Here is a 16,101-nt window from a genome sequence, read left to right on the forward strand (position 1 = left end):
TCATTCTTGAAGACTCTCTCTTGGCATTCCTCTCCTTTGACAAATGTTTTCCTGTCCTCCTGCAAAGGACATTTCCCATAGAACTACTATATATATATACTATTATAGTATACTATATATGCTATAATATAGTATACTATATATACTACTGTTTTATATATATATAATGATAAGTGTTATATATATAATGATATATAAATAACTACTGTATGATCCATCTAATATAATGATATATATAAATAACACTTATCATTTATATACCTATCTCCATAACTAATATTTGGTCCCGAAGCCTTGGGACCCTGCGCCCAAATGTGAGATCCAGAAGAAGCTCCTGGTTCCTGGCTTTGGATCAGCTCAGCTCTGGCCATTGCAGCCACTGGGCAGTGAACCAGTGGATGGAAGATCTTTCTCTATTTCCTTCTCTCTGCATATGTGTCTTTCCATTAAAAAAAAACTAGATAAATCTTTTAAAAATTAAAAAATGAATTTAAAAATTCATTGCCCAGGTTTCATCTTTAGAAATCCTGATAAGTAGTTTCTGGTTGAGCTCCAGGCATTGATATTTGATGCAAACTGAGCAGATTATTCTAATGGGCAACCCTGGTTGATAATACAGGTCTAGAAAGCTACAGAATAAATTGTAGAACTGGAAGGGAGGTGGGAGTCATTGGAGTTGAAGGAGATTAAACTTGACATGGCAATCTAGACCCTCAGCTCTCACTGCCAAAATCATAACAATGCTTCCCACAAATCACAAATTGATCTCTTGAACTAAGAGCCACGTTTTAATCATTAAAATCACTGACCTCTTTGCCATAATGATGTTCATGGCCAAGTGTTTTTTGCAAACTAATTCCTTCCCATCTCGCTCCCAGTGTTTCTTGGGGTCTGTGTCTACATTTCTGGATTTTCTCAGTCTCATTCACAACAGTCTTTCCTGTTACTTCTGTAAATAGTACTTCTCTCCCTAGGAACTATCCTAGATCCTCATCTTATACTTGTCTCAGGCTATGACATCTACATGCTTTGTTTCAGTTACCATCTACACGAGTGAGTTCCCATCTGCAACTCTAACCCTGACCTCTCTGCTGTGTTCCAATCCCTATGTAACTAATTTTCAACTTCATTATCCCATAGACCCCCACACTATTTTCAAAAGTAAGTTAACACTCCACTCTCTTTCCCTACCCCCAGTAAAACAAACCCCCAACTCCTCCACTGTCTCCTATCTCCTCCTGTCACCATCTAATTAGCAGTCTTGTTCTGGTAATTCATCCTTGAAAATATTCCTACACAGAAGACATGAACAGTCTGACTCCTCTTTTCATACAACACTTCCCCCATCCATTTTTCCTCCTCTGACTACAGTGATATTTTGAAACACAAATCTGATATCATTCCTCGGCTTCAACGTACTGTGATTGCCTTGAGAATCATATTTACAGTCTTTGGCATGATATGTATACAAGAAATTTTCAAAGAAGCTCATAGAAAACATGTACAAAAAGGATGATTTCATAATATATTTATCTCTTACTTTCTTAATTTCTTTGAGGTATCCTCATGTAAATTCTTCAAGATTTGAAACCCTATAATATCCTTACTTTCACATTCTATGCCTTTCTCACTCCCACTCTATACATGAGCTATTCTGAACCTCTTGTTGGATTCATGGAAACTCAACTAATAGTGTGCTATGTCTACTGCTTTCATAATGACTACCCATAATGCCTCATAGTTGTTTTTATGACTTGCTCTACTGTTTCAGAATCCCCTCAGTTCAGTGGTCACTTTCTCCAGGAAGCCTTCCCTAACTACTCTTTTCAGGCTTGGACAGATGGCTCTCTTCAATATTTACTTCTGCTGTACTTACTATGTTGAACTTTGATCACTAACCTGTTTCTGTGTCCCTTAACAGGCCATCAGAATCCATCCTGTATAGTACTTGATAAACTATTTAATAAGTGAATGAACAAATAAATGAACGAATGAATGAAAGATCTTTCTATGAAATAAGACCCAATGTATGGAGACAGTCTATGATTATTTGCTACTATATGTTTATGGATGTGGAGATACTGACAAGATGGCTGACAGTGGCAGGTATTTTTTAGATTGCTTTTGTAGTTGAAGTTTTTTTTTTGGGGGTTGAGGCTGTTGCTGTGCCCCTCTCCCCAATAACTGGAATGACTATTTATACTTTCAGGTATACCTCTTTTCAGGTATCACTTTGGGCCCAATGGCATTTATTGGAAACATAGCTGGGTAGTGTTCAAAGTTCAGAAAATAAATTAATTCCTGCCAAGAGGGAATCACTGGACAACGCTATGTCTCCTTTCTGAAACCGTCTTATAAAGTGCCACCAGGGTCTTCCTGGCTGTATTAATTTCATTTGTGATTATCCCTTAAAATCTGACAATTTTGTTGATCCTTTTTATTTGGATGATATATAGTCATGTCCAGAATTATTTTTAGGGTTATCTCTAGCTCCTCAGAAGCAGAACATGCAGGAAAAGGAAAGGCATAACAGAGGACAGAGAAAAGCTTCCCTTCATTAAGTTAACCTAAAAGCACAAAACACTACGTATTTTTCAAGGCAACTGAAAGCATACAAAATGTTATGTTATAGCATATAACTTAAAAGAACATCTAAAGTCTCATTCATATAGAAAGCTAAACCACAAAATTTTATATAAAGCACACTTTTCAATGCAGAAATAATGTTTCCAAAAAGGAAATAAACACATAGGCTGGCTAGTTTTCTGAGGCAAGTTTTTCAGAAACAACACCCTGAGCAATAACTCCATTCCTACTACTATCTCAGCTCCCTTTGCTTTGAGTCAATCAGTGGGTCAGTTAACAAAATATACATTGAACTGTGGAGCAGTATAGTGACAATTTATTTTGGGTGATCCATAAAGAACTTAGTAATATCCTAAACTTGCAATCTAATTGTGGAAATAAGCTTAAGATATAAGCAATGGGCAAGCAATACTACCAAAAGAAATCAACTGCTAAGTTGGGAAGAGTAGAACATAAATACATGAATGCTGTAGCCTTTTTAAAGAAAAGAATATCTTGAGAATAGGATGCTGGACCTCTGCCATTGTTCATGTCTACAATGTCAGGATATTCTTAAATAGTAGAACGATGGACTTACGATGGACTTATGACTGTGTTTGAAGGACTATACTATTGCAATAAGATAAGGAAAATCAGAGGAAAGAGGAGGTTTGGGAAGGAGAGAAGGAAAATCCCAGAGTCTGTGGAATGATATAAAATTTAAAAAAAAAAATTAAATAATATTGAAGACTATAACAAAGGTAAAAGTAAAAAAAGAAAGTGCTGCAAATATTTACCTTGGATGTTAAGAAATCATATCAATATGTTAAATATTGAAATGTTTTTAATTTGTTTTGTTTTTACCAGTAAAGAGACCCTTGCATTTTTTTTTTTTCGTTTTTTAAAAGAATATCACTGGTAGGCAGTCAGGACTTATTGGAGGAATCAGGACTACAGCGATGCCCTTAGAGATTGGATAGGCAGAAAAGGATGAGGCCTATAAAGTGGGAAAGACAGTACATAGAAAAGCTTGGAAGTGTATAGGGCATATAGATGAGGAAGTAAGATGGCAAAAGAGTAAATGAGTACAGAAGAGTCTTGGAGGTCAGATGAGAAAGAGATGAAATTGGAGGTAGTGAGAGAGCGTTTCAAGTAAGCTATATATGGTGAAGGGAAACGTGCCATGCAGGGGCAACCTGCACAATGCTTGCTGCTGTTCTTTCAATTGAGGAAAACAATGAGTGTACAATGGGAGGACCTGTCTATTGCTATTTCTGTGGCTTCTAAACTCCCTTCTTGTGCATTGTCCGTCGAGTCTCTCTCTGGCCCTTCATGTTTGTGTGCATGTGTGTGTGATTTCTGCAATTAGAATGATAATTACTAAGGGCAGAGAACCCTTAGATACTTGTAGAGTCTCCTTCATAATATTTAGTACAAAAGCAGGCACAGTCTTTTTCTGAGTGAGGACTATAAGCAGATAAACACATTTTGACTTTTAAATTGAGATGGATAATAAATTGGATCTTTGTTCAAAATCAGTATGCAGATCACTTTCATCCAAGAAGTCTTTTGCGATAAGGTAGATTGACTAAAAACCTTTTGTTAGAAGACTTGTACCGGAGTTGTGGGGATGGAGGCCCTTCTGGGAGGTATCCCTAGATTAACACCAGAAACTCCCCTGCCTTCTCCCAGCACTTAGTACTGCCTGCCATGCCCAGGTGCTCTCTGTATTGATTCACTATCATGTATTCCCTGAGTCTAACAACCTAAGCAGACAACACAGGTTATTTCTGACAGCAGCTGTGGATTGGCTGGGTTACAGCTCCGTCATATTAAAGGGACTACATCTAATGTCAATATTCCTGAGCTTTACTCTGCAAAGCCATATTGGGAGGATACAGAAGTATTTTCAAGGGCTCATACATACTCTACAGATGATTGCCTTAATTTTTCCAGCTGCGTTTGGTGATTCACTGCTTTTCTGAAACCACTGCCTTCTGAAATGCTGCCTTCATAACTTGTGAAGATTAAGCTGCCTTAGTATCTATTTAACTAAAAATAAAATAAGTACTCAAGCTGTTGTCTTCATTTAAAAAAAAGAAAAAGAAAGAAAATGTCATTCATAGTCAGTGCCATGGCTTAGCAGAAAAATCTGGCGTCTCATAAGGATGCCTGTTCAAGTCCTGACTGCTCCACTTCCAATTCAGATCCCTGCTAATGTGACTGGAAAACAACAGAGGATTGTTAAAGTGCTTGGGCTCCTGCACTCATGTGGGAGACCCAGAAGTAGCTCCTGGCTTTGACCTGCCTCAGCCTTGGCTGATGTGACCTTTTGGGGAGTGAATCATGGGATGAAAGAGTTCTTCCTCTGTCTTTCCCTCTCTCTCTTTATAACTTCCTTTTCAATAAAATATATTTTTTTAAACATTCCATTCTATGTTACCACCTGATTTGTGGATCACAGATCACATTGTGTCATACCCCCATAAAGAAGCATGCTGAAACCTGCTTTATACTTGGGCAAGGGTGTGTGGACTTACAAGATGTACAGTTTCCCTCACTAGGGAAGGGATTACTTTTCTGGTTTTCAACTAATTCTTTAATAGAATGTCATTATGCAGGCTTCAAAATTTATTTTTCCCTTGGGCCCGGCACGTGGCGCAGTGGCGCAGTGGCGCAGTGGCGCAGTGGCACAGTGGTTAAGGTCCTCGCCTTGCACGCTCCGGGATCCCATATGGGCGCCGGTTCTAATCCCGGCAGCCCCGCTTCCCTTCCAGCTCCCTGCCTGTGGCCTGGGAAAGCAGTCAAGGACGGCCCAAAGCTTTGGGACCCTGCACCCGCGTGGGAGACCCGGAAGAGGCTCCTGGCTTCGGGTCGGTTGCGCTCACTTGGGAAGTGAATCATCGGACGGAAGATCTTCCTCTCTGTCTCTCCTCTCTGTATATCCGCCTTTCCAATAAAAACAAAATAAAATAAAAAAAAATTATTTTTCCCATCAGAAGTATGTAAGAATACTATGTGGTAGCTACAATGTAAAGAAAGATTTTTACTCTTTGCTTTAACTTTTTAAGGAAATTGCAGTGCAAGATTGTACAATATTTAAAACGAGATTGCACACTAACATATTTCTGGCTTAAATATAGTAGCAAAGGCAAAATACATAGTGATTTTGAACAGAAAAGGAGGGTGGTTATCAAATGAAGTGGTCCCAAATCTCCTTTAAATGTTAGATTATGAATGGATCTAATGGGAGGGATGGATGAAATAACTCATTGTTCTATTTTAATATAGTTATTTAATATTTCTGTTTAATAAGAATCAGGTATCATTTTTACATACAATAACAATGATTTGAAAATTCTCCAAGTAACCCAGGAATAGGTGGGTGATAATGATTTCTTATAATTGCAGGTCACTTCCTGTTAGAAAGGTAGGCTCAGGAACTTGTGAAGGTGTAATTGCTGTCATAACTGCTGATCCATCTCGGTTTCAATTGCTTCTGTGACAATTCTATTTTTGTGCATTTCACGGCTAAAATATGTCTTATATACATATTATGTTATTCTCACTTTATGGCAAGCCGTAAAGTCATTTTGCCTTTCTGAACTTTTAAGTCTTCTTATTAAAATGGGGGAGAATCTCTGTCTCATCTCCATAAGAAGGGAAGGAAGTAATTGATATGAAAGTTCTTTGAACATTGTAACAACTGTAACATCCTTTGAGAGGTTACTCTCTATCAATAATCAAGGTAATAAGTGAGCTTTTGCTGGAGCAATCTGCTGGTTTTTAAACCCATTACTTCATCCTGTAGGTGATGTCCTTAGAAATGTAACTACTAAGAATGAGGATTAAACTAGGCTGTTTCAAATGTTTACTGCTTTTCTTATAGATATATTATGTAATGATATAATTACTTATACTAGCAGATCTCAGAAATATACAAATAGGAAGGTCCATGTTGGAAATTCCATTCTCCCCTCTTCAGTTACAACATGCTTATTCTCTGTGTGGTCAGCAGTGAAGCATATCAGACTAAACCTCCACTTGCAGTGCCAGCATCTCATATGGGCACCAGTTCAAGCCCCAGCTGCTCCATTTCCAGTGCAGCTCCCTGCTAACAGCCTGGTAAAGCAGTGGAGGATGGCTCAAGTACTTGCCCTGCACCCACAAGGAAAACTCTGAAGATGCTCCTGGCTCCTGGCTTCAGACTAGCTCAGCCACAGCCATTACAGTCATTTGGGGGAGTGAATTAGTGGATCAGAGATGATCTATGTATCTATCTATCTATCTATCTATCTATCTATCTATCTATGTATCTATCTATCTATCTCCCTTCTCTGCAACTCTGCTTTAAAAAAATGAGTATCTTTTTTAAAAAAGAGAACTTGTTCAATCTCTGAGATCCAATGAAGAACCAAGAAATTTTTACTGTTAGTATTTCAAGCAATTAGCTTATTTGGAATTTATGTCTAGTTCTATTCCTGCTGGCACGTTGAGACTACTTTCTCCTGTGAAGTCTTTGGGGGCTGTAGAAAATAGTGGTATGTCCTTAAATTACACAGATTAAAAACTCAAGGTGGTTACAACCTGAATTCATAGGATGAATTTGTCATGGGGATGATGGGATGGAAGAAAAGCAATGACAGGTTCATGTGAGCATATCTAGTCATATCCACAGTCACCATCTTTAGTGGTACAATCTTCAAAAACATTCAGAAACAGTGATTGTTTTGGGAAATCATCGGCAAACTGTCTTTTATGCATATCCTTGCAGGCAACACATACTAGTTCCAGGTTCATTTGCACCCATTTCACACATGCAACAATTTAGTGGAAAATGTGAAAAAAATGAGGCAATGTGCTAATTAGACAATTCTGATCATGGGGAAAATCTTATATGATTCAAACTTGATAGAGAAAAACAAGACCTCAGTTGCATTAAAAAAGAATGTAACTTCACAACCCTTGGATACTGTGAACTTTTCTCATTTTCATGTTTGATCTGGAGCTCTTCTGCCTTACCCTCTCTTTCCACCCACCCATTCCCTGAAAATCCTCAACCTCTCAATTTCCTTCTTAAATGTTACTTTCTCTATTATTTTATTTCTCCCTGTTGTTTCTTTAGTGTAGACATTCTCTCAAGCCTACATTGCTTACTATCCTTGAATTTGACTGTCCAGTGGTTACACGGCTACCACATGTGTGTCCCTGTTTATTGGTCTTGCAGTAGAAACAAAGGGCTTAGCAGATAGGGGCAACTCATCCTTGAACTACCTTCTTTCCACCTCAATGAGGGACTTCTAGAAGGAAAAGGAATACTACAGGAAACCTCTCTTGGGGCACAGAACTGATCCTGGGAGACAAGAAAGATGCCCACCAGATTCCTAAAGGGAAAGGCAGTGATCTCCAAATATCACTGAGTTATATGGGCTAAATTTGAAGAACTAAGCAAAATTTAAGCACCATTAAGTAGGTAGCAGTCTCTGACACTTGGCTTTTTTTTTTTTTATAATGGAATCCTCAATTCATTGATACTCCACCCCCTGCACTGCTGCTGCAAAAAAGATAACCTTGAGCTACTGCAAGATCCAGAATGGTCTTCAGCATCACGAAAGAAACATTGCATACTGTTATGACACTAAATATATTTTATTGTTCATTAATTGAATAAAAATCCGTGATGTGCATTGACCAAAACATTTGATTAACAAGATCATAAAGGATAACTGAAATCTTTTTAAATTGTTGCACAAAAAAGCTTCCTGCTGTATAGTGTGTATAAAAGATGACATATTGTACGAAGTAGAACAATAGTATGTATTCAGTACAGAGGCAAAACTATATATCACCTTAAAAACTTTTCACATATATAAACACATTCATATAGTGCCTCAACTTTCTACAGAAAGCAACATATAAGCCTTAGAGTACTCACACCAAAGAATAATCTAACCCACAAAACACCCAGAAGTTAACACCTCCCTACTGTCAATAATATTGTCTCTGCACCATCTATTTAAAAATGAAAAACTATTTCTTTCTCTCCAATGAGCATTAAAATGAAAATCCACATTTCTGAAATTCAGATATACTTCAAAGCACAGTTATCTTCTTAAGGGAAATCAAAAGCTACTGTTGGCTTTTGGATACTAGGCATATAGTATACCATTTATTCACATTGTCATATCAGAAAGCAGTGTTATATAGGAAAAGAAGAATAGGGCTTGGTTGCAGAGAGACCTGGGAGATTTTGGGATTCTGTCACTTGCTAAGTGACTCTACACTGTTTATAAGTTTTGAGCTTAACCTGGCTCATCTGCGAAAAAGAAAAAAAGATAATATAGATTGACTGTTGAGATTATGTGCTTGGAACACTGCTCTGCAGCCAGCAACTAGTAAGTGGTAGTTAATTCTCCACTTGTCTTTGTTTGATTTAGATGTAAGTATCCACTTCTATACTTCCAGGAAGAGAGATTATCCAATCATTTCTGAGCCCATTAGCTCCCAAATCTCTCTGGATTCTCCACAAACAAAATGTACACAAACTTTGCTTTCTGAAGACACAGCCCTTCAAACAGCATTACATGTCCTCTGAAATACACTTAATGCCCAAGTGCAGCACAAGACACAAGGAATGTAAGCACACTTCAGAAGACAGATATCACACACAACGTTATGAAGCCTCACCTGCTTCTTTCCCACGTGTTCTTCCAAGCTTCAAGTCCTTAACATGTGTTATTTTTAGAGGCACTATATCATTCTCAAAGTCTTGGCTATTTCCTTTTGTCTCACCCCCTGTTCCTTATTGGTTTATTTATTCATGAGTTCATTCATCTAATTATTTATTCATTCATGCATGTATTCCCTACCAGTTTCAAAATGAATGTGAGGCAGCTTGCAAAACTACACAAAATATAATATAGTGACTTAAATTTAAGGTAGATAAGAAAGTAAAAGAAAAATCTATAACAAAACAGAAACAATAAAGATAGAAACATAAATGGGGCCTGGCTAAAAGCTAATGCAGTGTTCCATTACAAGCCCTATTACATGGAGCACAAATTTGGCTTCAAGCTTTCTACTAGTCAATGAAAAAGAATCCTGATTTGCTTTATATTTCACAGACTCCATAGGCTAGACCCACTCATTCAGGATGTCTTTTTCCTAATTCTGAACTTCACAAACTTTTCTATAATGAAGTAACACAAAATGGTGGCAAACTGTTACTCTTAAATTGTACTAATCCCAACATTAGCTCCTGGAACAGTCCCCAACACTCCCCAACAAAGATAGCCCCTGTCTTAAAATTACCTCAATTGTTTTTGATTTTCCTCTGTGTCTTCAAGTTCCAGTTAGTCAACGAAATATAGCCATGAAAGAGACTTCTTAAAAGATCAACAGCAATCACCAGAAAAAAAATCCCCTTTGCTATCTCCAAAACAGACATTTGTCTTAGTAATGAAAGACATTGCAATATTATTTATAAAGAAAAAAATTAAGAAAGGATCTCAGATAACCAACAAATGGAAATGGTTAAATAAACCATGGTGCCATTCACTGTATATACACATCATAAAAAATGATATCTATAAATACTTGTTAAATGTAGCAAAATATTCATGATGCAAATGTTAAATGAAAATGCAGGATGCAAAACTGCATATATTGTGATAATAGCTATGTAGAAAAGTGCACATGTGCTTACAAAGACAGAAAAAGTCTGAAAAGGGATCCACCAAATGTTAATACTATTTCTAGAATTGTGGTTATGGGTGATTTTTTTCTTTTTAAATTTTGTTCACAGCTTATCTTTCTTTTCCAAGTTATTAACATAGACAAACATTTTCTATACACTAGGGAAACAGTTACTTTAAAACAAAAAGAGTTTGAGGAGCAGGTGTCATGGCACAATAATCTAAGCAGCCACTTGAGAAACTATATCTCCTATCACAGTACTTGGGTTTGAGTCCTGTCTCTGTTTTCAGTCCAGCTTCCTAATACTGCATGTCCTGCAGGTAGAAGATGATGCCTCAAGCATTTAGTTCCCTGCCACCCATGGGAGAAACCTGGGTGGAGTTCCTGGTACCTGTCTTCAGACAGATTGTTCCCCTGGCTCTCCACTGAGAGAACTGGGGGAGTAAACTAGAAGATATAAGATCTCTCTCTGTGTCAAATACATACAAATAAGCATTTTTATATATTTTGAAGATCAGGGGCCTTTTGTTGTTTTTAAGGTCTAAAATGCTACAAACATAATGATTCAAAACCATTTCGCACTTTTAAAATCTTTCAGTAGCACTCTGATATTTAGAATTACATTTGGTTATCACAGGTACATAGTGAGGTATGTCTGGTATTATTATTCTAATTTAATACGTGACCAAATCAAGGTTCAGAGAAGCTGGCCCCAAGTCACAATAGTAAGCAAAAAACCATGACAGCGTATGTGAACTCAAGGCCTCCAGAACCCATGTTGAGTGTTTTCGCCATTTGTTCAAGACAGATTGTAAAAGCAAGCAGTGACCCATTCTCATCCTTGAAACTCAGGTTCCTGGATAACCCCTGAGGTAAGAAAGTTCAGCTGAGGAAGTCATGATTTTAAGACCAAAAGAAAAAAATAGTGAGCAGGGGAAATGAGATTGCAAGTGAAATTTTGAACACTCTCCAATACTGTTTATGCACAGTAAAATAAAACAACAACGCTATAACACATGAAAAGAATGAGTTTACACAGTTTAAGGTAGTACGAATGATAGGTTCTATAGTTTCCATTTAGGTCCTGAGATCTGCGGTGATTTCCAGAAGCGATGAGGATGTATATGTCAGTCGTTATGGTAGTGGAAAAATGAGGGTGACAGAGCAGCGATGGACAGAGGTGGACAGCTAATGTGGAAGTTTATGTTCTCAGAGTCACTTCCGTCCAATCCCGACATTTTAATCAACTTGCTTACTTAGAGTTTTAGCTATACCAAGCAATGAATTTATGTGGTGTTACTTAACAACTTTGGCCATACTTAGGATAGTTTTGTCTTCTTTGAAGACACCTTGGCACATCTCTATAGGATTCAATCAAATTATTCACACTTTCTCTGAAGGCAGCTTATCAGTTGTCCAGTAAGGATATTTAAATGTACCACGTGATGATTGGGACTTTTCTGAGCTTGCTTTCTTCACTGATACAGTGTTTTTAGAAGATTCATAGCATGTTTTTTATTTCAATTGAATCACTGAAGCTTTGTCTAAAGACACTTGATGCAAGTTCTATTGAAATTTTTTCCATTCAGTAAGATTGTTTTTGCACAATGGCACCTCTTCATACAATTCTGCTAAATCACACAAGCTTTGAACAGGTAAGATTTTGACATGTGAAACATACCAACTTTTGCTACTTTGGGAAATTTTAATTTTTTCCTAAAGATTTGCTCCTGTTGCTAATAGCTGCATTTGTCAATAGTCAACTAATTGCCTTCATTGTCATGATGATCCTTTTTGGGCTACTGGGAGTTCCTGAAAGATCAGTCTCTAGCACTGTCACAGCAATTGCATTAGTGACTACAGAATTAGATTCAGCTTTAGCCAGTGATTGCTCCTGTTCCAAATGTACATCCTCATCCATAAATTCTTCTTAATCCAAGGATTCTTTGTCATGGAAAGATTTATACCATCTTCAGCCAAATCTTTTCTTAGATTGCATTAACAACAGAGTTTTTTAAATATTTAATGCCTGTTTCATTAAGAATATGTAGAATCGGGCCTGACACGGTAGCCTAGGGGCTTAAGTTCTCGCCTTGCACATGCCAGGATCCCATATGGGCACCAGTTCTAATCCCAGCGGCCCCAGTTCCCATTCAGCTCCCTGCTTGTGGCCTGGGAAAGCAGTTGAGGATGGCCCAAAGCCTTGGGACCTTACACCCACATGGGAGACTGGAAGAGGTTTCTGACTCCTAGCTTCGGATTGGCTTAGTTCTGGCCTTTGTGGCCACGTGGGGAGTGAACCAGATGGAAGATCTCTGTCTCTCCCCTTCTCTCTATATCTGACTTTCTAATAAAAATAAAAAACAACTCTTAAAAAAAGAATATGTAGCAAAAAGCGCTGATATTGGAATTTTACATACTAAGAACTTCTGACACAGGAATTATTGCAAGACTTTGAGCAACAGAGTAATATATTTTAGAATAAGTGTTCTTCAACGGCCGGGTAAAGCACTGATCTTACAGCTGAAGGATTTGTGATATGGAGCTTTTTAAATGAACAATCGTTATATTGGGAAGTACATTGGCAACTGTAACGAAAGGACTGTAAGGAAGCAGTAGGAATATAAAGTCAAGTTTTTTTTCATCTACAATCTTGAATTTCTACAAAAAATTACTATTTCAGTCAATTCCTAAGGAGGAGTCATCCTGTTTTTTTCTTTTTTCTGATTGCATAACAACACATCAGAAACTTCACTCATTTTCCTGGCTTCAAGAAAATTTGGGTATAGTTTTCTGTAGATCACTAATAATCTCACTCTGAGATCTCCTAAAATATTGGCACAAAATAGACTTGCCTTCCTGTTCTAACTGATCTTGTGTCAGCATCATGTGGTATTTGCTATTGAAAAGAGCAAGTAGAATTATTTATAGGCTTTCAAAACACAGTGACCTTTGTAGGATCAAAGATTTATTTAGGCACATAAATAATCTTAATGTTCAATCCCTTTCTACTGCAATGGATATAACACATGTGTGGAAGGAATGGTCCTTCCTTTGGCGCCAGTATCATATGAGACTTGATTTCCAGATCACGGCAAAACGCATATTCTCAACCTAACCATTGTATCCACCAATTATTTTTCTATATTCACTTCAGTATCTGCCACCAAGTCTGAAATTTCATCTTGCACAGTTACAGATGTTTCATTATACTTTTTACTTTCTTTAGTCCAGAGGTTTATTATTTCCATTTTTCCATCCTTGCATCAAGATGGACAAAACATCTTTTGATACAGATGTACCAGAGGAAACACTAGCTCTAATAAGCATTTCTGCTTTCATTATGGTCCAAATTGTGTGTTCACAAACACAATGCACGTGACTTCCAAGGCTAGTAGTTTTACCGTGAAGAACCCGAGTATGCCCTTTTTCTCTTCTAGAAACATCACCCTTTTTACCCTTTTGGAAACTTTCTGTGATGCCAGTGTACTTCTACCCCTTTCACTCTCATCTTCTCAAAAGTCATATCTGTGGAAGTTCTTTTTACTTATATGTTAATCAACCCTATCTGACAAATATTTACTAGCGATTTCATATCCCTAAGAATCCAGAGTGTGAATATGACATTTAAATGATAATACTCAGTGCAATTGGAGCTGGTTGTATAATGGACAGATGATAAAAGAATGAGAGGAAAACAAATGACTCAGATGTTTCTTCTCACCTTGTTATATAGTTAGAGACAATATTACCACAACTTAGATTGACTCCAATATACTCAATTCAACATCTTTAGTTACCATAACAATGTAAAAATGTAAACCCACCTGTGCTCAAATTTCCATACACAACAACTTACAGTTAGGAAGGGATTGCTGCAATTCTATCTAATGTAGTGTAAAGAATGTCACAGCTTATATATTTCTGACATTATTGATGCTATGACCTCCCTTGGATTAAAACCACGGATTGAATTTTATGTGAAAGGCAAACAGAGCATAAGCATATTTTCTGTTGGTCAACATAGGTTAATCAGACATTAGCTTCTGACAATGCTGGTAAAATGGTCAGGCAGGCTATACAGCCAATGTCTGAAAAATGACTGCTCAAGAAAGAAAGAAAATGACAATGAAAGAATAAACTAGCCCCTTTCCAATGCCCGACCACTGATACTTTACTTTTATCCCCTCCTCCTGGGAAGATAGAGCGAAGCCTGGCTTTCTTATTCTTCTCTTCAGGGGCCATGGGAAGTGGTTTGGAGCTGTGATTGAGTGCTGAAGAATCCCGGTTGTTGCTATTCATTCTCAAGGGGGGAGCTGGGGGTTTCTCTTCATTATCCAAGCTGTCAGACATTTTCAGTTACAGCTGACTTCACAGCTCCTAAAGCAAAGGAGGAGAAAACAAGTGTAAAGGACTGACAAGTCTAAAACATTCCAGTAAATACAGAGCTTTTAAGATATTCACAACACAAACATTGGTCTCGTGTTTTTTCAGGTTTAGTGTAGCTCATTTTGGGGGTTTTCTCTTAGGGAGAGAAACAGTTTTCACAATGCTCACCAATGCAATTTGCAAAAGAGGAGAGTGAAAGCAATAATTCGTGGCTATTCAATATGTACACACAGAAAAAGCCCCTTGGTTTTCCCACAATGAAACTATTTTCTGCTGTCCATTCACAGTGTCTTAATAACATTTTACAATTGTTATTTAAAAACGCCAGGCTGATGTTCATAATGTTCAGGAAGCACAAAGTCCTCAAAGTCTGGAACTTACATAGATGTGCTCATTAATGTATTGGCCCACAACAATGATTTTTTAAATTACGTTTGCACTGGGATGTCCCAGGCATTAATTTCTTCTGTGTGTGCACCTGACTTATACAATGCACTCCACTGTTTCAATAGTAATTAACTTAGAATCCATACCGTAGCTCTGGCAGTTTCAGAGGAGTTGGAATGTACTGTTAGGGCAAACAATGCCACCCACTGTCTCTCAAGCAAGTAGAGAATAAAGGTGAGCCCAAATGCTATCATGAGTAAAAGGAATTCAGAAGACAGGGTCATCTTCTGAGCATCACAGTCTTACTCCCTGTCACATTTTATAACATGGAAGAGTAAACGAGGAAGTTAACAAAGATGACCAACCAGGTGGTAAGACTCAGTCTTGATTTTAGAAACTTAATTGCTTTGAACTCTGTTGTTTTTGTGTCCAGGGCTGAACCCATTCAGGTTTCATTATGCTGGGAGAAAAAAGTGAACTGGTAAAACATGTACACCCCAAGGAAATGTTTCTATCATCAGGCGTTCCTCTGCTCAAGTTCAAGTCCCTCCGTTAGAATCTGACACTTGGCAATAAACCAGAGTTTAAGAACACTTCCAAGTGGATCTCTGATGTACATATGAGAAAAATTAAACCCAATTTATCCTCTGTAAATTTATCAAGAATCATTTCTGTAAATCTATTATGTATTACCTGGCATTAATTTAGGGGTATAAGAACTCTCTGGAAATGATTTAGCATATAATTTGATTTCAACAAATTTAGTATAAATAAAGGTAAGTGCAACAACAATAATAAATCAGGGTCTCATAAACTCTCATAATGAGAAAACATCTAATACTTGGTAACCCTTTAGCTGTTAAAATGCACTTACATTTTTTAGTTATAAACTAGATATTACATTGTTATATAATTTTAAAATATTAATATATTCTAAATTTTCTGAAATATACTCTCCAAGTATGTTCAAACATAAGATAGCATTAATATCTTCTCCATGGGTATAATAGCTGTTTCCCAACAATGATTGGCTTGATGCTGACTTAGCTGGGAGAACCATTGCTT

General features: G+C 37.3%; 1 protein-coding gene across 6 annotated transcripts in view; it reads right to left on the reverse strand.

Moving 5' to 3' along the window:
• PAK3 (p21 (RAC1) activated kinase 3) overlaps positions 1-16,101 on the reverse strand; it is a 267,948-nt gene that overhangs the window by 78,089 nt on the left and 173,758 nt on the right. For 2 of the 6 annotated variants that reach the window (XM_040999477.1, XM_040999476.1), the window contains exon 2: positions 14,439-14,640. In XM_040999477.1, the coding sequence (XP_040855411.1) occupies positions 14,439-14,613 (175 nt within the window). In that variant the 5' untranslated portion in view covers positions 14,614-14,640. Of the gene's footprint in view, positions 1-14,433; positions 14,643-16,101 lie in introns of those variants that run through there. The other 4 variants (XM_040999474.1, XM_040999473.1, XM_040999475.1 and 1 more) reach the window with 3 other exon arrangements.

The sequence above is a fragment of the Ochotona curzoniae genome, unplaced genomic scaffold, assembly GCF_017591425.1.
Source record: "Ochotona curzoniae isolate NIBS_2020 unplaced genomic scaffold, NIBS_Ocur_1.0 scaffold_1852, whole genome shotgun sequence".
NCBI classification, from domain to species: Eukaryota; Metazoa; Chordata; class Mammalia; order Lagomorpha; family Ochotonidae; genus Ochotona; species Ochotona curzoniae.